General features: G+C 43.0%; 1 protein-coding gene across 7 annotated transcripts in view; it reads left to right on the top strand.

Moving 5' to 3' along the window:
• DLC1 (DLC1 Rho GTPase activating protein) overlaps nucleotides 1-23,381 on the top strand; it is a 527,425-nt gene that overhangs the window by 464,944 nt on the left and 39,100 nt on the right. Inside the window, exon 1 of one of the 7 annotated variants that reach the window (XM_008959545.5) lies at nucleotides 12,457-12,890. The exons of 5 other annotated variants lie outside the window; for them this stretch is intronic. In XM_008959545.5, coding sequence (XP_008957793.1) covers nucleotides 12,854-12,890 — 37 coding nt within the window. In that variant the 5' untranslated portion in view covers nucleotides 12,457-12,853. Of the gene's footprint in view, nucleotides 1-12,456; nucleotides 12,891-13,111; nucleotides 13,317-23,381 lie in introns of those variants that run through there. One more of the 7 variants, XM_034965676.3, reaches the window with a different exon arrangement.

The raw sequence follows: 23,381 nt of genomic DNA, 5'->3' as shown, positions 1-23,381 counted from the left end.
CCTTGGCTTGCGTCAGAGGAAATCATAATCCTGAATATTGATCTTATATTCCCTTCATATTTTATTAAATTGAAAATTATGTAAGGTCTTTATTTTTAGCTTTTATATTTCATTCAACATTGTTTCAAAGATTTATCCACGTTGTTGTATGTAGCTATGGCTCATTTATTTTCACTGCTGTGTAATATTCCACTGTGAAAATATACAATTTTTAAAGATCTATTCTCCAGTTGATGGACATTTGGATTATTTCCAGTTTTTCCTAATATAATGCTGCTGTAGATATTTTTAGTTGTTTGGAGTTTCTCTAAAGAAACAGTTTCCCTAGTACGTCCCTTAGAGTAGAATTGCTAGATCATAGCATAATTAGTGTTTAGCTTTAATGTGAAGGTTAAATTTTTCTTAAGAAGTTGTAGTAATACACCTTTCTATCAGAAATATACACGAGTTCTCATGGAGAACTTAGCATTTTAAAGTATAAACTTAGTATACGTTTATTCACTGTATGTTTTCTATGCCCAGTCATATCTTTTGTCTAATTTTATTTATGTTCTTTTATTTTTAAATTCTTTGTTTTGCTTTTTTATTCTTTTGTGCTTTTTCTGAACTGGGTGCTTAGTTTTTAGCCTTTCTTCTTTGCTAATATAAGCAATTAAGCTTATATATTTCATCAGATACTGGCTCTGCTATCTCTCATAAGTTTAAATAGGTACTACTTTCACTATCATTCAGAATTTTAAAATTTTCAATATGATTTCTCCTCAGTTCATGAGATATTTAGTACTTTTTCAAATTATAAATGAAAGTATTTATAATTTATAAATACTTTTGTTTTTGATTTTTAATTTATTGCATTTGGTCAGAGAATGTGGCCGTTCTAATTATCTGTTGCTGCATAACAAAATACTTCAAGGCAATTGCTTAAAACAATAGCAATCAATTATTTTGCTCATGGATCTGAGTGTTTACTGGACATGGCTAGGCAGTTCTTCCTTAGGGGTCTGTATTAGTCAAGGTTCTCCAGAAAAACAGAACCAGTAGGATAGATAAATAGATAGATGGATGAGAGAGAATTTATTTTTATTTAATTTGTTTATGAGGCAGAGTATCGCTCTGTTGCCCAGGCTGGAGTGCAGTGGTGCAATCTTGGCTCACTGCAAGCTCTGCCTCTCTGCTTCACACCATTCTCCTGCCTCAGCCTCCCGAGTAGCTGGGACTACAGGCACCCACCACCACGCCTGGCTAATTTTTTGTATTTTTAGTAGAAGCGGGATTTCACTGTGTTAACCAGGATGGTCTCGATCTCCTGATCTCGTGATCTGCCTGCCTCGGCCTCCCAAAGTGCTGATATTACAGGCATGAGCCACTGTGCTGGGCCCGAGAGATAATTTATTATGGGAATTGTCTCATGTGATTACGGAGGCTGAGAAAACTCATAATACACCATCCGCAAGGTGGAGAACCAAGGAAGCTGATAGCACGGCTCAGTTCAAGTCCAGAGCCTCAGAACCAGGGAATCTGTCAGTGGTAACTCTCAGTCTGAGGTTGAAGGCCTAAGATCCTGCAGGGGCACTGGTTCAAGTCTGAAGGCCAGAGAACCTGGAGTTCTGATGTCCAAGGGCATGACAAGATGTTGTCCCAACCCCAGAAGAGAACAAATTTGCTTTCCTCTGTCTTGTGTTCTATCTGGGTGCTCAGTTGATTGGACAGTGCCTGTCCAAATTGGGTGAGAGATCTTTCTTAGTCCACTGATTCAATCCTAAGTCTCTTTCAGAACCACCCTCATAAAGATACCCAGAAATGATACTTTGCCAGCTATCTGTTCAGCCCTTTTTACCCAGTCAAGTTGCCACCAAAAATTAACCATCACAGGGTCTCTCCGGCCGCTGCAGTCAGATGATAGCTGGGGTCAGGCTCTCTTAAAGCCTTCTCCATTCACATGTGCCTGGCCGGGGAAAACTCAAACAGCTCTGGGCTGAAACGGCTGGAAAACCTTGGCATGTCTATGTCTCTCTCTCTCTCTCTCTCTCTCTCAGCTTTTCATTTGGTCTTTCAATATCAGGGCCTCAGGGCAACCAAACTTCTTAAATTGTAGCCAAAGACGCCAGAGTGATTATCCCAAGAAAAAGTCACTGATGCTGGGTGTGGTGGCTCAGGCCTGGAATCCCAGCACTTTGAGAGGCTAAGGTGAGAGGACACCAATTTAGAAAAAAAAAAAAAATCAACCAGGGTGATGGTGCACACCTGTAATTCTAGCTACTTGGGAGGCGGAGGAGGAAGGATCACTTGAGCCCACGAGTACAACGCTGCAGTGAACCGTGATCACACCTTTGCACTTCAGCTTACGCAACAGATCGAGACCCTGTCTCAAAAAGAAAAACTCACTGAAGTTACCCGACCTTTTCTAACCTACCTAGGAAGTAACACAAAATCACATATGCCATATTTTGTTTATTAAAGGTCAAAAAGCATCACCTGGGTTCAGGGGAAGGGGCCATTGACTCCACCTTTTGATGAAAGGGTTGCCAAAGATTTTCTGCACATGTTTTCAGAGCACAGTAGCGGTCAGTGTCATACCACCTATTTGAAATTTGCTGAGATTTAATTGATGGTTTAGTATATGGTCAGTGCTTTTGTTTTTTGTTTGTTCTTAATATCAGTAGCTTTGAAAATGTGTATGTTCTAACTGATGGATACAGATATCTATACATGATCATTAAAATGTTTTTATTGGGCTTGCACCCACCAATATGATATTGGTTAGTTTCTCCCTCTAATTCTGCCTTTTTTTTTTTTTGAGACGGAGTTTCACTCTTGTTGCCCAGGCTGGAGCGCAATGGCACAATCTTGGCTCACCGCAACCTCCGGTGTTCAAGTGATTCTCCTGCCTCAGCCTCCAAAGTAGCTGGGATTACAGGAATGTGCCACCACGCCCAGCTAATTTTGTATTTTTAGTACAGATGGAGTTTCTCCATGTTGGTCAGGCTGGCCTCGAACTCCCAACCTCAGGTGATCCACCTGCCTCGGCCTCCCAAAGTGCTGGGATTACAGGCGTGAGTCACCTTGCCTGGCATGCCAGTTTTACTCTGTATATTTTGAGGTTTTGTTAGGGGTACATGGGTTCAGAATAGCTTTCTTTCCCTATTTTAGTTAAATAAACTTTTTAGTGTTGTGTAATAACCCTCTTTACCACTTAAAGTCTTTTTTGAATTAAAAACTTTTATTTCTCATAAATATGTAGTTATCCTAATTTTCCTTTTACTTTTAACCTTCTTCTATCATAGTGTTATGATGTAGCCTAAGTAAACACTATATAGCTAGATTTTTATTTTTATTATTAGAGATTCAGATATCTGGAGAACTCGGTTATGAAATTTAGCAGACTTTTCTAATCCTTTGTGTTGTTTTTGCCTTAATATATTTATTTTGTTAACCGTCTAAAAGATGACAACCAGTAGAGAAATAGCTGTTTGTTCAGGAACAGAAAATCTGTATAATAGAGATCAGATCTAATCCTTTCTCTACTGATAAATCCTCAAATATTAGTCTTTCACAACTCGTAAGTTGTATTAGTCCGTTCTTCACACTGCTATAAAGAAATACCCAAGACTGGGTAATTTATAAAGGAAAGAGGTGTAATTGACTCACAGTTCGCCGCCGCTGGGGAAGGCTCAGGAAACTTACAATCATGGCGGAAGCAGAAGCAAGTAACTTCTTCACAAGGTGGCAGGAGCGACTGTGTATGTATGAGTGTGGGAAAAAGCTACCATTTATAAAACCATCAGATCTCGTGAGAATTCACTCACTATCACGAAAACAGCATGGAGAAACCACCCCCGTAATCCAATCATTTCCCAGTAGGTGCCTCCCTAAATACCTGGGGATTACAGTTCAAGATGAGATTTGGGTGAGGACACAAAATCTAACCATATCATAAGCCTTGTTGCTAGGTCTATTTTTTTAAATGTGTAATTTGTTGCCTTGCAGTTCCCCCAAAGTCCAGCTTAATTCAACTGAATCAATAAGAGATAATTGAGTTAGTTACACATGAAAAGCCAATCTTGGAAGATAGACGGCAGCTCCATTCTCCTGCTGACTATTAAAGTAAGTTAATGATCTGGAGCTGTGTAGGGGTTTCCAGAAATAGCTCTATAATGGCCATCATGCTGTAGTTAGCAGCGAAGAAAGGGAACTGTGCTTTATTTTCCAGGCAATTGCCCAAACCCACCCCATAGCATCTTTATTTTAGGACCAATCCACCAGAAAGAAAGAGCAACATACAGTTCAAATGAGCACAAAACGTCTCCTTAGTGGAAATAAACTCATGAGTGAGTTCATTCTTTTTTACTGACAAGGTGAAAGGCTGAAAATAGCCATCTTAGCATTGTACGTAGCTCTTGAAAAACTCACAGATGTTCCAGGATTGATTTATTAGTATTAATGGATATATATCTGCACACATACATATATTGCACTTACAGAAAATTTAAGTCAAAACATTTCTTAAAAACTCGGTGCCCTTAGATCTCTGCTAGCTTTTTAGCAGCTGGCTTTTTTGTTTGTTTGTTTGTTTGTTTGTTTGAGACAGACTCTTGCACTGTGTCACCCAGGCTGGAGTGCAATGGCACAATCTCGGCTCACCGCAAACTCCACCTCCCAGGTTGAAGTGATTCTCCTGCCTCAGCTTCCCGAGTAGCTGGGATTACAGGCATGCGCCACCATGCCCAGCTAATTTTGTATTTTTAGTAGAGATGGGGATTCCTCCATGTTGGTCAGGCTGGTCTCGAACTTCCGACCCCAGGTGATCCACACGCCTCGGCCTCCCAAAGTGCTGGGATTACAGGCGTGAGCCACCGCACCCAGCCACAGCAGGCTTTTATAGAGGCCTCCCTCTAAGCAAGGCATCTATATGTGATACTAGGGGGGAGAGAAAAATAAGACAGCTAGAATATTTTTTGAGTACATAATAAAATCTATAACTAAAAATAAAGCCAAAAACCCTATCTAGTAACTGACCTGTTTTGTAAATTAAATTTGTGTCTTCGCCTTTCTGGGGTCAAGCCCTATAGGAAAAACTGCTTAAGTAAACTCCTAGGTAATAATTGAAAAGAACAAATAAGTAAGACCTTTAAATTTTGTTTGACGCTTGTTAATTTTTATCATAAATTAATAAGCTTGAAAGGCAGATGACATACTAGTAAAAATATTTGTATAAGAAATTGCACATGGTTAATATCCCTAATATACATAATACTTACAGATCAATAAGCAAAGACAAAAATGCTTCATTGCAAAAAAAAAAAAGTTGGCCAGGCACTGTGGCTCAACCTGTAATCCCAGCACTTTGGAAGGCAGAGGCGGGCGAATCGCTTGAGCCCAGGAGTTCAAGAAGAGCCTGGGCAACATGACGACACTCCATCTCTACAAATAATACAAACGTTAGCCAGGCATGATGACGCCCATTTGTAGTCCTAGTTACTCCAGAGGCTGAGGTGGGAGGATCACTTGAGCCCAGGAGTTTGAGGCTGCAGTGAGTTATGGTCACACCACTGCACTCTAGCCTGGGCAACAGAGCAAGACCGTGTCTGGAAAAATATATAGATAGATATAGATATAAACTTGTTAAAAAAAGAAAGAAAGAAAATATTTAACCATTATAAGCCAGACACAAAGCGGCAACTGTTGTATGATTCTGCCTATAGGACATACCTAAAATAGTCAAATTCCTAGGGACAGCAAGTGAAATAATGCTTACCAGGGGCTGGGGGAAGGGGAGAATGAGGAGTTTATCGTTGAGCTTCAGGTGGGGATGATGAAAAAGTTCTGGATATGGATAACAGTGATCGTCACACAATAACGTGAATGCACTGTACTTAATGCTACTAGACTGGACATTTAAAAATGGTTAAAATGGTAAATTTTATATTATGTATATTTTACCATGCCATTTAAATTAGCTAATTCAATGGGAAAGTAGCCTAGTTGCTTTTATGAAATAAAAAGTGATCACAATGTTTTACTTTCCACTTGTTTGATTTTTGTGTAGTCAGGGGACACACGAAAGAATCAGAGCAGTCCTTGGTAAAGACCAAATGGATGTTGGGGCTGGAAGCCAGAACTTCTGGGTTCATTTTCTGGCAGGGAGGCCTTGAGCTGATGACTTTAAATGAAATAGCCTTTAAAAGGAATTCCTACTGTCAATATAGTAAGTATCTCAGGAAAGCATGCTGGTTGATTTATCAAATCAGGACTAAGAATTCAGTACGTCCAAGCCCTCCATGGAGCTCCTTACAGAGCGCTATTAACAGAGCTGTGTCCACCAAGTGCCCTCTTCATGTTCATTTTAGTTTTGCCCAATACCCTGACTTTTCTAGGGTTTAGTAAATATTTGTTGAATGATGAAAGTACTATGCTGGGCTGGTTCATAGTTGGGGTTTAAAAGATTATCCGAAAATTAGATCACATTTTCACAGGCACAACAGAATCTCAGACTCTCATTTTTTTTTCTTTTCCTTTTTTTTTTTTTTTTTTTTTTTTTGAGACAGGGTCTCACTCTGTGGCCCAGGCTGGAGTGCAGTGGCACATTCTCAGCTTACTCCAGCCTCGACTACCCGGCTCAAGCAATCCTCCTGCCTCAGCCTCCCAAGTAGCTGGGAACACAGGCGAGCAGCATGCCCAGCTAATTTTTTTTTTTATTTTTAATGTTGTGTAGAGATGGGGTCTCCTTGTGTTGCCCAGGCTGGTCTCAAACTCGTGGGCTTGTGATTTTCCCACCTTAGCCTCTCAAAATTCTGGGATTACAGGCATGAACTACTGTGGCCAGCTTCTCTCTCTTAAAAATATCACTGGACAACTAAATTAAACTTCCCTATATTTTGAACTTGCATTATTCAAAAGTTGTAATCAATAGAAGGTCTGAGTGAGGAAGAGACATACTCCAGTTAAAATTAAAGGGTGGTGAATTAATTTTGCTGCCTAAGCCCCTTATTATTCTCCTCTTTCTTCATCCTACACTCCAGCATTTGGGTTTTGACAAATTCTAAAAAGGCTAAATATCAGGTAGGGTAGAGAGTGGGGGTAGGGGGAGAACCCAGATTGGGGTCACGAAAGCTTAACAATAAATGAATGTTTTAAGGACAGCCATTCAATTTCTAACTTAGTTACTTTCCTTAATTGAATACCATTTAAAATTATTTCCAAAGGTTTCTATTCTTTGTCGTATGTCCTTTGAACATTACAAATAAAAATTATCCCCCCAGTAATTTTGCAATGCTGCATTGAACACAAATTATAACATTTTCCAAGTGCAGAGGAGTCTGTTATTTCCTCAGGGAGAGAAATCAATTTCCAAAGAGATTGCCTGGCTCATATCACTAGAGCAGAGGTTTAAACTGGTTGCCCTAGGGCTAAGTAAAGCCTAAAGTTAAAATTAAGTGGAATGGATTTCCATTTTTTAAAATTAGTTGCCAGCATCTAAAAATTGAGAGATTTCATATACAAATATAAAATTATAGGGGTTCTGGAAAAAATCTTTCAGCTCTTGTTAAGACAGGTCAACAAGCCAGTAAGCCCTAATGATGGCTGTCTTCTCAGAGGGGTCCTGAACCCCCCAATTCTCAACATCCCACTAGGGTCAACTTTACTCACTTTCATTGCCTGCCTAAGTGCCTGTCAGTGCTTTAGTGTTTTTTAACATATTACAGTGGGAAAAATGCAAGTGGGTATCCTTGGACAGTATCAATAATAACTAATATCAATTATTAAAATAGAGTAGGAACCAAAGCCAGTAGTCACTCAGCCTTCTGTCATGCAATTTAGGAGTTAACTACGTAATCTTTCTTTCCATGCTAATACCACAGTTGAATGGGAAAACATCCAAATACAGTGGCCACGGATACCCCTGTGAACAGTCTCCAAGAAAGTGATGTCTGGCCAGGTGCGGTGGCTCACACCTGTAATCCCAGCACTTTGGGAGGCTGAGGCGGGCAGATCACCTGAGGTCAGGAGTTCGAGACCAGTCTGGCCAATGTGGTGAAACCCCATTGCTTCTAAAAATATAAAAGTTAGCCAGGCGTGGTGGCAGGTGCCTGTAGTCCCAGCTATGTGGGAGGCTGAGGCAGAATTGCTTTAAACCAGATGCGGAGGTTGTAGGGAGCTGAGAACCCACCACTGCACTCCAGCCTGGGTGACAAGAGTGAAACTCCATCTCAAAAAAACAAAACAAAACAAAACAAAACAAAAAAGTGATGTTCAAGCTGAAGAAAGAGCAAAAGAGCATGACAGGCAGTGAATAGCACAGGTCTTGTTGCCAAATCATGTTTTAAAAATCTGCCATTGAGAACAAATAAGTAACAACACCCCATATAACTTGTGATAGGTTTTCATTTTGATGTATTGAAACAGTTTCAGAGGACCCTAAGCTGTTAGCACTGAAACAGGCTACATTGAACAGGTAATTCCTGCCTCTTAGTTTAGCATCTCAAACCAAAATCTCACTTAATGCAGCTCAGCTAAAAAATCCCTTCTAACATTATCTAACGTTATCTAACATTAACTTCTAACGTACGACAGAGACAGATGAAACCTTGAGTGATGAGTTGAAGGTTAAATGAAGAGGAAGGACACTGAGGGGTCTGGGGACCCTAAGAGGTAAAGCGCCACTGTTTGTTGACACTCTTCATGATTTTTTCACTTTCCTTCCCCCGCTTGTAAAGGTTCCTCAGATTCACAAAGGCTAATGCCAAGGTCTTATTTTGTTTTAATCTTCTCTTGGATGATGATTTAAATAGGATTTCATGTTTTAGTTCTAATAATGGTGGCTAACATTAATAAATGGTTATTATGTGTTAAGCACTTATGTACATTATTTTATTCAAGCCTCGTAAAACCCTCATGAGGTATGCACTATAACAACCTTCTTTTTTAAAGATGAAACTGAAGTTTTGAGAAGCTAAATAACATATTCAACTACACAGCCATGAAAAAAGAGAATGAAATAGACCAGGTGTGGTGGCTCACACCTGTAATCCCAACACTTTGGGAGGCCAAGACTGGCGGACTACTTGAGCCCAGGAGTTCAAGACCAGCCTGAGCAACATGGCAAAACCCTGTCTCTACAAAAATACAAAAATTAGCCAGATGTGGTGGCACGCACCTGTAGTGCCAGCTACTTGGGAGGCTAAGGTGAGAGGATCGCTTGAGCCTGGGATCCTCTTGTCCTCAGTGGGATGCACAGACATTCGGCTGCAGTGATCTGAGATTTCACCACTGTGCTGCAGCCTCGGCAACAGGGCGAGACGATCTCAAAAACAAGAATGAAATGATGTCCTTTGCAGCAACATGAATGCAGCTGGAGGCCATTATGTTAACCATATTAACACAGGAACCGGAAACCAAATACTCCATGTTCTCACTTATAAGTGGGAGCTAAACACTGAGTACTCATGGACATAAAGATGGCAACAATACACACTGGGAACTACTAGAGTGGGGAGAGAGGGAGGAAGGGGAGAAGCAGTTGAAAAACTGTTAGGTACTATGATTAGTACCTGGGTGACTGAACCAATCGTACCCCAAACCTCAGCATCATGCAATGTATCTGCACATGTACCCCCTGAATCTAAAATAACAGTTTAAATTATAACATAAACAAATAACATATTAATCATAAACCTAGTAAGTGGCCTGCTCTAAAAGTCCTGCTTTCAACCACTATTCTCTTAAGCGTAGCAGCTTTCAAAATGTAGCATGTCCATTTCTAAGAAGAGTGGAATTAAAGCTATACAAATTGGGGCTTGGCCCTTGTCACAGGCTGTGTCAATAGACCAAAGATTGAAAGATGAGATTCAGGGAAGGTCAAATGCAAACCAATGCATCACCAAAAGAAAGGATTTTGGAGTTATTATTAGTATTATTATACAATGAGCAAACTACATAACATAATCTCCAGAGACATGTAATGAAATTAGAAAAGATCCAGGGACAGTGGCACCCATAATCAAGGAGAGAGGAATGGGGCTTGAATAAGAATAGAAGTTTTGCCTGTTTTATTCTGGAAAGATGAATGCTAAGTGGAATAAAAAGACTCCTGGGAACCTAATTAAATTAGAATACAACTTTAACCAGCAAACAAAAAATATTAAGAACTTATTCTGAGAATTGGTGTATTTGGAGGGGAGATATTTAGAATATATTTTTAAAGTCTGAATTTTTAATAAATAAGATAAATTAGTATGTTTCGAAGGTGCACTCTTATTTTTTAAGTTTGAATATTACACTGCAGCCTGAGCGATCTTTTCAAAATGCAAATCCAATCACGGGATGCGTTCTTCCATTAAAATGGCTTCTCGACCGGGCGCGGTGGCTCACGCCTGTTATCCCAGCACTTTGGGAGGCTGAGGTGGGCGGATCACGAGGTCAGGAGATCGAGACCATCTTGGCAAACACAGTGAAACCCTGTCTCTACTAAAAATACAAAAAAATTAGCTGGGTGTGGTGGCGGGCGCCTGTAGTCCCAGCTACTCGGGAGGCTGAGGCAGGAGAATGGCGTGAACCCGAGATCGTGTCACTGCACTCCAGCCTGGGCGACACAGCGAGACTTTGTCTCAAAAAAAAAAAAAAAAGTCTTCTCACTGTTTATCACTCCTAAGGACTTTCCTTAACATAGTCACGCAGGGGATTGAAACTTCTTGCTTTTACTTTCCTGGCCTCCGGTTGAATCACACTCCCCCTTGCTGGTGACGGTGGGCTCTTGGGCAGCTCCTCCGGCTCCCACACTCATGAGGGCAACTGCATCATCTTGGGCCAGATCAGATCTCCATTTCCTGGGCCCTCACAGCACCGCTTTTTCATACAACCCTGTTGCTTCCTCCCACCAGGCTGTAGCCTTTGCACCCTCAGCAGTTACCAGTAGGTAAAAAGCCTGGAAACATCTGTTGAACGGAGGAGTCCCATACCCTTTAGAGCTGAATTCTGCTTTGGGTAAATTAGGGAGCCAGTAGTGGAAGTTAGCTTATTTATTTATTGATTTTTGTACAGATGGAGTCTTGCTATATTGCCAACGCTGGTCTCAAGCTCCTGGGATCAAGCAATCCTCCCACCTCGGTTCCCAAAAGCGCTAGGATTACAGGTGTGAGCCACTGCATTCACCCAGCATTTTTATTTTGTTTTATCAAAATTTATGAGGGAAATGGGAGAAGAGTCTTCTGTATGTAAACTAAGATATCGCTATGAAACCAATAAGTTTTAAACTATAATTAAGAGACTAAATTCTCCTATTTGTATTTGCCCCATTTAAAAACAAATTGTGCCCTTCCCCAGCTCCAATATTACCTCCCTGCTTTATGTATCTCCATCAGACATACTCTATATCTCTCATTTATTTTGTTTGTTATGCATTTTTCCCACGAGAAAGTAACCTCCAGGAGGGAAGGGATATTTGTCTCTTTTGCTCACTTCTGTATCTCCCAGTCTACAGCTGTGTTTGGCACATAGTAAATGCTCTTTCTGTATTTGTTGAATGAATGAGTTTAGTTCAGTAGTCTTCCTTGCCCAGAGATAGCAGGCAAAAACATCAATTAACCCCGAAGTAAATTTTCATGGAATCCAGTTCTGGATTTTTTTAAAGGCTCTTAATGCAACTATATTGAGCTGTGATCCCTTCACATTAGGCTTCCTAATACATCAGGGGTCCTCAAACTACAGGCCATCAGAATCATCTGAGAGCTTGTAAAAGTTGCAGATTCTCATCATCAAAGATTGGAATTATGCAGTCAGACGCCAGCTAAGGGCAGTTCCAGGAGCTGCATTCGGACTGTGGCCCAAGGGCCAGTTTGAGAAACACGGGCTGTGACCCCCAGCACGTGCCGAGTGAAAGCTCAATTCCTCTAAGGCAGTATTTATCACCTACATTGGCTCCGTACCCATGCGGGTTTTAGCAATAAATAACCAATGTCCAAGGGACAGGTACCCTTCGCGCGTTTTTACAGATCTGGAAACACTGACCATCCCTTCCTCTCCGCTTCCCCTCCGTTCCCGCAAATTTACGCGGTTCCGGCCGGGATAAAAGACAGGTAAAAAGTGCGCAGAGCTACCAAGAAAAAGAAGGGACGCTCAAGGCACACTAGGGTCCAGGCCGGACACCTCCGCCAAGTAAATGCCTTGTGACCTTTGCCTTTGCACCCGGGGCCAATAGTTGGCGACTTTTCGGCGCTTCCCGCTGGGAACGTGGAGGCCCGTGGGGGAAACATTCCAGCCTTGGGCGGAGGAGGCGCGGGGCGGGGCGGGGGGGAGGAGGGGACCGAGGGGGCGGGGCAGAGGAGGGGCGGGGCCTGGGCGGGGCGGGGCTAGAGGGCGGCCTGAGGCTGCGGCCACGGGGAAGAGGGGCGGGGGGGTGGAGCCTGGGAATGGGGCGGGGCCGGAGAACAGCCCGTCGCTAAGGCCTGCGACCCAGACCGCGGGGAGGAGGCGGTGCCGCCCGCTGTGGCCCCGCCCCTCGGGGGGTGGGCCCAGCGGGAGGGCCCGGCCGGCGGAGCGCGCGGGAGACAGTTCGCTCCGACTGCCCGAGCGAGGGCGCTTCGCTCCCAGCCAGGACATGGCCGCACCTCCCCGCATCAGGAGCGCCGGCTCACGGACTTCTCGCCCAACTCCCTGAGCGCTCCCTCGTTTCGATCTTTAAAAAACCCCGCTTTCTTTCTGGGGCCGTGACGAGGGGCAGGGAGCGGCGAGCAAGGATGCGTTGAGGACCGCGAGGGCGCGCGTCTCGGGTGCCGCCGTGGGTCCCGACGCGGAAGCCGAGCCGCCTCCGCCTGCCTCGACTTCCCCACTGCGCTTCCGCCGCCGCCTGCCGTGCTTGATGTGCAGAAAGAAGCCGGACACCATGATCCTAACACGTAAGCTAGACTTGCGTCTTGCCGTCGGGCCGGCCGCGGGAGCAGGCTGCGGAGGGGACCCGCCGCGAGAAAGTGTCACCCCGCCTTGTCAAGTCGGTGCCTGTTCTGTGCTCTTTAAACGCTTTCTGCAGAGTCTCCGGATTTTCTTGGAGGTGGTGTGGGGATAGCAGGACTCGCAGTTTGGGGAGGGAGTTTGAATTTTGGAGGAGTGACTCTTGATTACCTTTTGCCTGGGGACCGCGGGCCAGCGCACCAGGCGGGCTCCGGATCGGTCGCAACCCGTGAAGGGAAGCCCTGGTTCACTTTCCTCCTTGAGCCGGGCGGGGGCTCGCGGCTCTGGCTCGAGGGGCGCGGCGACACCGCCTTCTACCTTCCTTTCCTCTGGGGACTGCTCTGCGCTCGTACTGATCTCCTGTCATTCACCAGGTTAGTCCAAAATCAAAGTGAACTCCGGGAGAGTTTACTGTTTGGGAACGTTTTAGACCCTAGTGGCGCTTGGAATTTTTTTTTTTTTCATCACTGCCTGAAAGTTCACCAAAAACTTGTTTTCCTTTTCAACCATTTTTGGGTAAGATACTTTAAGCGCTGGGAATTAACTCAGACCTGGCCAGGGAAGTCTCGGTTTGGTGGCCGCAGGTACCTGGAGAGTGTTGGGGTAGTTTAGCAAGCCCCGTGGCTTGCAAAAGTGCTTCTTGCTAGGAAACACACACACACACACACACACACACAGAGTTTTGTTTTTTTTCCCGGAGATGGGTCGCTGAATCGTGTCCCTGAAATGCCCCCTTGGGGATGCCCACGCCCTTGACCCGGACAAGGAGGCCGAGGAGCGAGTTCCTGGGCCGGAGAGAGGAAGGAAGCTCGCCTCCCGACCCGACTATTTTCGTAACAAGGCGACAGCTTCTTGGAAGCCTGCCCCCACTCCATGTCGCTGTCCCCACCTCCAGAGTCCTGGGGCGAGCCTTTGATCCCTCCGAAGGAGGTGCACCCCTCCTCTCTGCAGCACCCTGCTGCGTGTAGTTTGCTGCGTCCGCGAGCGTCCTTTAGCGCACATCCCCTGGGGCGAGGAAAGTGAGAGGGGACACGGGGTCAGGCTGGTGGGGTCTCATCCTGGTCAGCAGCCTGCTAGCTGGGCGAACTTGGGCAGTTACAGGACCTCGCTGTGCCTCCTTCATCTGCAGCAAAGGGGTGCTAACTGTATTACCTCCGCGCGGGGAGGTTGTGAGGATCAAATGAGCTCATGCAAGTAAAGTGATTAGCAGGTTGCCTGTTCCCGATGTTCAATAAATACCCAGTGTGTGCTAATCACCGCAGAAGGAAACCCCTGCTTGCAGTCATTAATCTGCATTTAAAGAAAGCTTCGTCCCACTCCCCACCCTTCCCCATCCCCAGTCTTGTTTTGAGTGAGTCTTTTTACACCCAATATGGATGAGCAAATGGATTCATTCTCAGGATTCAGAGGTTGTTTCGGCGATTACTGGTGAGATAGAAGAATGCAGCCTAGGCTGGTGGCATTGATGATGTATTTGGAAAAAACATTACAGCTCGGGAGAAGGCAGAATACTGAGTCTCAGATTACATTTTTTTTCCTCCAAAATTCTGTTTGCTGAAGGGATGAGGGAAAATAATAGTCCAGCAGACTGCAGCCCTCTGAATGTAAATCTATCAGCAGCTCCAAGAGGTTGACTAATTCGCCATCCATCTGGACTACAGACTGGTCCTCGATGGAGATAATTTGCAGACTATAAGTGTGGAATTAATGGAGGTGCCATCTTGGCTTGCAGACGGCAGCAGATGGTCAGAGGGGTGCCCTGTAAGGCAGCAGCCCCTCTAATCGAAGAACTAAAGTCCTGGGGAACCAGTGTCAAATGGTTAGCAGATGTGTGCACAAAAGTTATTTTGAGACATTTTCTGAGAAAATGTTGGCGATTGCATGTATTCACATTTCTTGTGGCATGCCAGATTTACAGCGTGGCCTGAGCGCAGATGCATACTTTTTGCATTAGTACTACTGTTCAGAGTTTAAAATGAAGCACAGCAGACTGAGTTTCTCTCCTGGCTGTTTTGAAAAGTTTGCTTTTGACAAATACTTATTTTATTTTAATTCACACAGAGTAGCACCAAACAGCCTGGAAGTTCAAAACGGGGACTGGGGATAAATAGTTTCCAACTTAAATCTTTCCCTGGAGTGGGTGAGAAAAGCGGTTTTGGTGACTTATGTCATAACTTCCCAATTGCAGATTTCATGAGAAACACCACTCATTCCTTAAACAGTGAATAGATGAGCAATTAACTATTGCTAACTATGAAGGCAGTGTTTCAAATTTTAATGCACTGGAAAGATTGAAGGATTTTCTTAGGGCTCTGGAGTAAAGGTGAAAGGCAGGTTACCCTTCAACCTAAAGCCCTTGTTTACATGTTTTTTTGTTCTGTACTGTAGTTGAGAGAGCAAAGACTAAGCAAAGTTTAGAGCATTTCTACATTAAAAGAGGTGTTTGGGTGCTTCTGGAAAATATACCAGACCAGTGGAAAGACATGTTGTGATTCAACAAGTTATTACTGTGAAGTGAGTTTAAAAATGTATATAGTAATTAAACTCTTATTTGTTGAACTATTATGGGACTTAAAGGGTATATGGGAGGCCCCAGTTGAGATGCCTTCCAATCAGAGGCTTGGTGAGATTCCAAGAGGTGGTTTCAAATACAGAAATAAGTACTTGGGTTTCCCTTGGTGTCCCCATGGAGATTTTAAGCCATGACGCAATGTTTAAATCAGAGTGGTATTTTTATGACTTAAGCGGGTAAATATGCAATTGGAAAATATTCAGGGAAGGGTGATTTGGTCCAGAAGAATGGGGGCATCCAGAGTACAGTGGGTGAAATGGATCGGACTTTTTGGAAGAGAGCCTTGTGCTGGACAGGATGGCCCAGTATTGTCAACACAAGTTTCTCATGCTTCACTCTCCTTCCTAGCAACAGGAAGACGGAAATGAGGCCATGCAAAAATAAAAGACCCTGAAAGACTCCAGACAATACCTGATCCACCCTACCATTCACCCTGTATAGCCAGAAGACTTTTACAAAAGTAAAAATAACTTCAGATGTTTCCCCTTCCTCCCTGGCTATTGCCAAATCATTAAAGACTGAATTCTCAGTGCTTTACAACATCATAGCAAAACCTGGCGCCATGGTGTGACTGGCATCCAGACCCACATCATGCCAAGCCTGTTCTTGAGATTATAAAGCAGACCTGGGGAGAAAGGTGATTTTCATTTGTAATGTTTGCACAGTCCAATGATTTGAATTACATGAATTGGGATCTAGTGGGAGAGAACTAATTTCTTTAGTGTCTAGACAGTTGTATCTCTGACTTTTCTCAGAATACTCATTTTATCAGGATCTGCTCCTGAAATTCTTAGTTTGGAGTTGTGGGGCTCTAATGCAAAGGAGTAATCTGTACATCATTCAAGACACTAAAAAATACGTTCCTTCATGTTGCAGTCAGGGTGAACTAATGCCCAACCATAGAGTGTAAATATCCAGTGTGTCCTAGAAAGCACAATTCCAAGATCCTCTTTTCCCTGGCTGTGAAATTAGAAGGAACATGCTTTTCTGGAGCACTTTCACAACTGTCTCTATTTCTGACTCTGTGGCCTTCGCATATGGATGAATGCAGAGGGAGGTGAGGGCTGTTCCTCTTTGAAGGAAGACAGTGCTGTAGGGTTGAAGTATGTTTTATAGGAATGAGTTACTGCGTTGAATGAGCGCCATCAGCGGTGTTTTCTTTCAGCTTCAAATTAGTTAGAGATCCAGTTAATGTAAAAGGGTTTAGATTCCCAGCTGAGAAGGGCTCCTTCTGTCCTCTGGCCCTTTTCCTTCTGTGGGACCTTGTGTTATTAGGGATTACCATGATCAGTGATAAGAACTGCGGAGTCCTCCTGGGGGACCTCTAATTAGGTCTACTCTGTCTTAACGTTTTGTTCACTTGCCATCATAATTAATGTTCTGCCTTGCCATCATAATTTGTTCTGCCTTGCCATCATAATTAATGGAGAACAGGAAGAAAGCCTTCACATGAAGCTTATATATTTTCTTTTTTCTTTTCTTTTCTTTTTTTTTTTTTTTTTTTGAGACGGAGTCTCTCTCTGTCGCCCAGGCTGGAGTGCAGTGGCGCAATCTTGGCTCACTGCAAGCTCCGCCTCCCGGGTTCACGCCATTCTCCTGCCCCAGCCTCCGGAGTAGCGCCCGCCACAATGCCCAGCTAATTTTTTTGTATTTTTAGTAGAAACAGGGTTTCATCGTGTTAGCCAGGATGGTCTGGATCTCCTGACCTCGTGATCCGCCCGCCTCGGCCTCCCAAAGTGCTGGGATTACAGGCGTGAGCCACCGCGCCCAGCAAGCCCATATATTTTCATAGTGTCTCCCAGGCAGCAACGAGACTTCTCTATTGTGGCCCTTACGGAGCCTTACAGTTACTTTGTAATTTCCTGGGAGGCTTGTGTGCGTAGGTAGGCAGCTGTAATGTTGGAGTGCAGGAATGACAAATTTTTTGCGAGTCCCCTCCATGGGGGGAGTCTAGTGAGAGGAGACTTGGGGCTCTGTCTTTAACATTTGGGGGAGTGTTCTGGGATACCATTTTCTAAAACTCTGGCCCGCGTTGACTGTACGAAATAATGTTTTCTTCAGTGAAAGTACTTTCAAATATTATTTCTAAAGGAAATTTTTCTCCCAAATGTGACTGAAAATATGTGAATGCCTGCCTATAAGGAAATAAAGTTTTGAGCACCAAAAGGTGAACTATTATATCCTTCTAAAGTGAAGCCAAGACACAGTGGAAATCAGTTTCTCTTAATCATTCATCAGCCTTGGGGTTTTTTGGTTGTTGTTTTTTTGGGGGGTTTTTTTGTTCTACTAGACTTACTTTCCTCGTGAAAAGTGTGCTTATTTTCATTTTATACATTTCTCTACTTGGTGCCTTTTGGTGTCTACCCCTTCCCCCGTCGGGGAAAAATCAAAAGCTTATTGAAGGCTGAGGTCAGTGAAGCTGAGTCCTCAGATGCCTTTGGCACCTCCCATCCACATTTTGTTCTCTGCCCTGCCCCACCTTTGAGTGTCCTGTGGAGAGGACTGGAGGTCACTTCCTGAAGCTTGTCAGAAAGGCGCCTTCCTTCTCCTCGCAGGAGTCTCTAAAGGATGTTTAAGGGACAAAAGTTTTCCACACCCTGGGGTGGTAGCATTTCCCAGGCTGGCAGCACTTTAGGAAGCCACGGAAGAAGAGACTTCAGAAGTGAAATGGCCTGTGGCCCATGCACGGTGCTGCACCACAGCCACGCTGTGTCCCTCCTCACACTCAAGTGACAAAATAGAAGATGCTGAAACTGAAGTGATTTTTACCTCCTGATTCTAGAGAAACCATAAACTCATAAGGGATCCAATCTCCATACAGTTCTCTTTTTCAAATTGTATAGCACAGAAAGGGCATTTTATGTAATGCTTGGACATCTGTAAAAGTCATTTTCATGGGAAGTTCCAGAACTTGGCAAAGGCAGCCTGGAAAACCAGTGCCTTTTCCCGACTGAGGGATGGCTGAGATGCAGAGAGGTTCAGTGACCAGTCCAAGATCACATGTGAGTTGACTGGAACCTCAGACCCCTTCCAGTCAACATGCGTAAACAAAATGAAGGTCTTAAGTTGTTTGTAGGAACCTGAATCACAATTTGACCATTAGATTAATTTCTGTTCATTCATTAGTGTTCATTTAGGGGGCTGGGTGTCCCAAGCAATACTGGTGAAAATAATTCCTTAGCTCACCTAGAACACAGCAAATCTTACTTTTTTCTCACACTTTTTGGCAGAAAACTGAGAACGTCTAGTTGAATAGTGTTTCCTCTTTGAGGTTTGACATAGAAATGGCTGGAGGTGGCTTATACTCCTAACAAGTACCTGCCATATTTTCATTGTCATTGGTCTTTGATAAGGCAACTTGATATTTCATTCATTTTCTTTTTTCTGTTAGAATGGACGAAAATATGGGTGAGCAGTTTTTTTAATAGACGTTCCTGCTATCACCTTTATTTCTAATTTAAGGTTTTACAGCGTTGCAATTTGCACACTATTTTATTTTCTCCTGTGCTATCGCAGAACTCTAAAGCAAAAGCCAATGTTGCGGGAGATGCCCCTCGTAGAATAAGCTTTGCTAACATATGTAAAAGAAAGAGTTTATTTGTATGCCAACTTTTAATAATAGAGACAGGGTTACTCTAGGTTTGTAACCAGATATTTTGCCTTGAATAATAAGTTTAAAGAGGGAATGGATTATATAATCTTAAAACATGTGCTTCATTTTACCAAAAAAAAATGAGACTCAGAAAAATAAGGACCTTTAAAACTGTATTAATTAGATACTTTTCTTTCTTGAAATTCTTAATCTATGCAGTTATCATCTTCAAAGGACTTCGTACTTTATGAGCTATTCCAAATCACTGTTGTTAGTGCATAGTTTGAACTGCATAAATATTTGACGTAGAATACTAGAAATACGTATACGTGTGTGTGTGTATGTGTGTGTGTGTGTGTGTGTGTATGGATAGAGAGATATGTGTGTCCCTGTAGCAGCGATTTATTTTTATCCTGCCCCAGGTTGAAATGAAATAGAAAGATGTGATGATTCAGTATCCATTTCCTTCTTAGTTTATTTTGATTTCAGTTTGACCTCTTTTTGCTGGGTAATAAGTGCCAATTTTTGATTAGTTGGGAGATATTTTCTGTTCCTGGAAATAACTGGATCCGCACAAGCCTAGAGGGCCTGATGGAGCCATGTCCCTCATGGGCTCAAATTCATCCAGAGCTGTTGCCTTTGCCAGGGAAGAGCACATATTTTGATGTGAGCTGCTTGCCTTTTCCTGGTTTATGTGTTAAAAGGAGTACTTTACAAACTCTTGTACTAGATGATCCCCAAAGAGGATTTCAATTGGTTTAAATTCTACATGGCTAAAGTGTAACTTGCAGGGCTTCACCCCAGGTATAGGCTTGCAGGGCCTGTCTCCCAATGTTTCCTCCTTTCAAGGCAAAACCATTTATTAAGTTGTCATCACATCACAGGGAAAATGGGTCCTTTTTCCCCTCCTTTCTATAATTTCTAGGAATGTTCTTTACTAGAAAGCTGTGTATGTATGTCTCCAAATCTCAAGCAGAAGAATAAGAGAAAAAAAAATGAACAAAACTTAAAAAGGAAGCTCCCCAAAGCTTCCATTCCTTACTAGGACTGAAAACCAGTATGGCGATTTACAAGTGAGGACACTGTTGAAATAGGCAAGAAGGGCCTAACCTGGGGATGAGAGCTGGGTAGCTTTAGCCCCTTCAGCAAATCACCTCAATTCTGTACCAGCTTCCTCATTTGTAAAGAGAAAAGATGAAAAGCTTCAAGATGTATTTCAGCGCCCAAGTCACGGATTCTTTGGAAGATAACATGCTGCTGTAAACATGAAAGATCAATAAGGAAAGTAAAACTCTTAAGAGCCTTCTATGCATTGAAGTGTTTTCTTCCTCTCAAGTTGAAATTTAGAGGGCTATAGACATGCACAGAAGCAAACGTCATTGGTTTTGTGTTGTCTATGATATGAATACAGGCTTCATGGGACAAATCAAGAAGTCGATCTCTTAAAAAGCAAATTAGGCCAGGTTTGGTGGCTCATGCCTGTAATCCCAGCACTTTGGGAGGCCAAGGCGGATGGATCACTCGAGGTCAGGAGTTTGAGACCAGCCTGGCCAACATGGCGAAACCCCGTCTCTACTAAAAATACGAAAATTACCCGGGTGTGGTCGTGAGCACCTGTAATCCCAGCTACTTGGAAGGGTGAGGAAGGAGAATCGCTTGAACCCAGGAGGCAGAGGTTGCTGTGAGTTGAGATTGTGCCACTGCACTCCAGCATGGGTGACACAGTGAGACTCTGTCTCAAAAAAAAAAAAAAAGGAAAAAAGAAAGGCAAATTGGAAATGTTAGCTTTTAAAATAAAAGTAATTAAAACTTTCGTAAATTTACAAAATTGGGGATCTCTCATAGCAGTTTCTAGTGGTCCAGTTTTTTGAGGGAAGAAGAATGTTTCCATGTAATTGATAAGACATCTGGAAAATTAACAGCGGGCATGGAACCCTTTCTAGAGGTGGTCTTAGAGAGAAGGTGAAATGGGCATAAAGGAAATATTAGAGTCAAAAACTTAGGGAATTTACAAAGCCACTGGCAAGCCCAGGTTTTATAGATGAAGCATCAGGACCAGAGAAATTCTTTTCTTAAGGCCACCTATCTAGGCAGTGGATTCTTTCCTGGAGCTGTTTTCCTGACTTGTTACAGTAATGCCTTGTCCTCTGTGATAGAGTATCAGAAGGACTTCAGGGCACCCAGGTGCAAAGCTGTTTTACATCTGAGGAAATAATGTTGGTTGCTCATTGTATCACCAGGCTCAGAAGGTGCTTCCATCTGATCCATGAGATAACTTCCTTTCTGCTTCATACTCCTGCTTTTTGCTCTGTATTGTAGTAAATCCAGACTGCATTCCTCCCAACACTTCTGCTTCCCAGCTTACCTCTTACTTCATTCAGGGTCCTTTACACCGAATCCCCTCTCCTGCAATCCAGTTTCATATCCAAGATCATAATGCTTCCTTAAATAAAGGAGCACAGACTGGGCCCAGGCAGACCCCACTTGTCCACTAGCAAGAAGGGACACCTCTCCCACTCTGATGTCACACATGTCTTTCCTATGTCATATCACATTCCTCTTCCTACTGTACAGAAGTTCTTCATGCTTAGAAGAAAAACTATGCATGAGAATAGTGCATTTCAAATTGGTCACATTGGTAGATAACACAGCATTTAAAAATATATAAAAATGTAAGACTGTATCACTTATTGTAGGTTTTGTTTGAAACTTCTTTTATAATAGTTACATATACAGACACGTGTTTATATGCATGAATGTGTACTTATATTTATACACACATATATACATGTACATACATGTATATATGTGTGTACCATGTTACAATGTAGAATGTATTTCCTATTGGGGATCCTGGTCAGAAAAATTAAGACCACTTACTAGAACAAAAATTGTATGAGTGGTTTATTTCTTTATGTAATATTTATTGAGCAACTACTGTGTGCTGTTGTAGGTGCTTGGGATATATCACAGAATAAAATGGACAAAGAAGCTTGCCCTTTTGGAGCTTACAAAGAGGAAAGACAGAAAGTAAACATAATAAGTTTTGTGGAAGAAGAAAAAATAAAACAAGAAAAGGGGGAGAGAGGGCCCAGGTGCCACGGCCCACGCCGGTCATCCCACATTTTGGGAGGGAGGCCGAGGCAGGCAGATCACTTGAGGTCAGGAATTCGAAACCAGCCTGACCACCACGGTGAAACCATGTGTTTACTAAAAAAAAAAAAATAAATAAATAAATAAATTAGCCCAGTGTGGTGGCGGGCGCCTGTAGTCCCAGCTACTCAGGAGGCTGAGGCAGGAGAATCGCTTGAACCTGGGAGACAGAGGTTGCAGTGAGCCAAGATTGTGCCACTGCATTCCGGCCTGGGAGACAGAGTTGAGACTCCTTGTCAACAACCAAAAAGGTGCGGGGGCGGGGGGTGCAGGGAGTAGGGGGACAGGGCATGAGAGGAGGCCGGTGTGGCTGGATCAGTCAGAGGCAGGCGGGGTCCTGACAGGAGCCAGGACATGTGGGACATTGTTAGGAGTTTGGCTTTCACCAATGAAAGGGGCACTCACTAACGTGATGTGTACAGGGTCACTTGGGGCTTAACAAACACGTGGACCTTGCAATAGCCCTTAGGAAACCAGTTCGTTTCTAAGTGGAGGATACAGGGTCCTCATACGTGCTGTACTCCACTGTGAATTTCCTTTCCACTTGGCTTCCTACTTCGAGTCAGGAGCTTGTGTCTTTGATTTTCCCTGAGACCTGCTGGCAGTACGCCTAGTTGGATCAATAAATAGTGAAAGGGAAAATGTAGGATGATTAGCTTTAGCTAAACATAGGACTGTACTAGAATATATCTAACAGTAGATTTGAGTTAGCTATTGTTAAGCCAGATAGCCTAAGAAACTGACTTAGTGACTGACCAGTCTCCCAGAAGCTTCTTGTTTTTTTTTTTTTTTCAGACTATGCATAGCAGATGTTTGGAATTTTTTTAGGCACCTGAGGGCAGGAATGCTGTCAGTTGCTGGTGAAAATCTTTACTGTGATTAGATAACATTAGAGTTTAATAAATATTAATATATGAAGTCTGCTGTCTGCCTTAACCTTACTAGGAATTTATTTTACATAGATAACTCCTGATAACCAGTCTTTGGCAACTGTGTATGTTTAACAGTTGGTTGTTTTTTAATTGCAAAGAGTAAGAGATTCAAGTCATCGTTCTCAGTCTGCCTTTAAAGAAAGGAAAATAGTAATAGATTTTTTTTTCTTTTCCTTCTTCACACCAACCT

Source organism: Pan paniscus, chromosome 7 (genome assembly GCF_029289425.2).
Source record: "Pan paniscus chromosome 7, NHGRI_mPanPan1-v2.0_pri, whole genome shotgun sequence".
In the NCBI taxonomy this organism is placed as follows: domain Eukaryota; kingdom Metazoa; phylum Chordata; class Mammalia; order Primates; family Hominidae; genus Pan; species Pan paniscus.
This window is presented reverse-complemented; position numbering and strand designations above follow the sequence as displayed.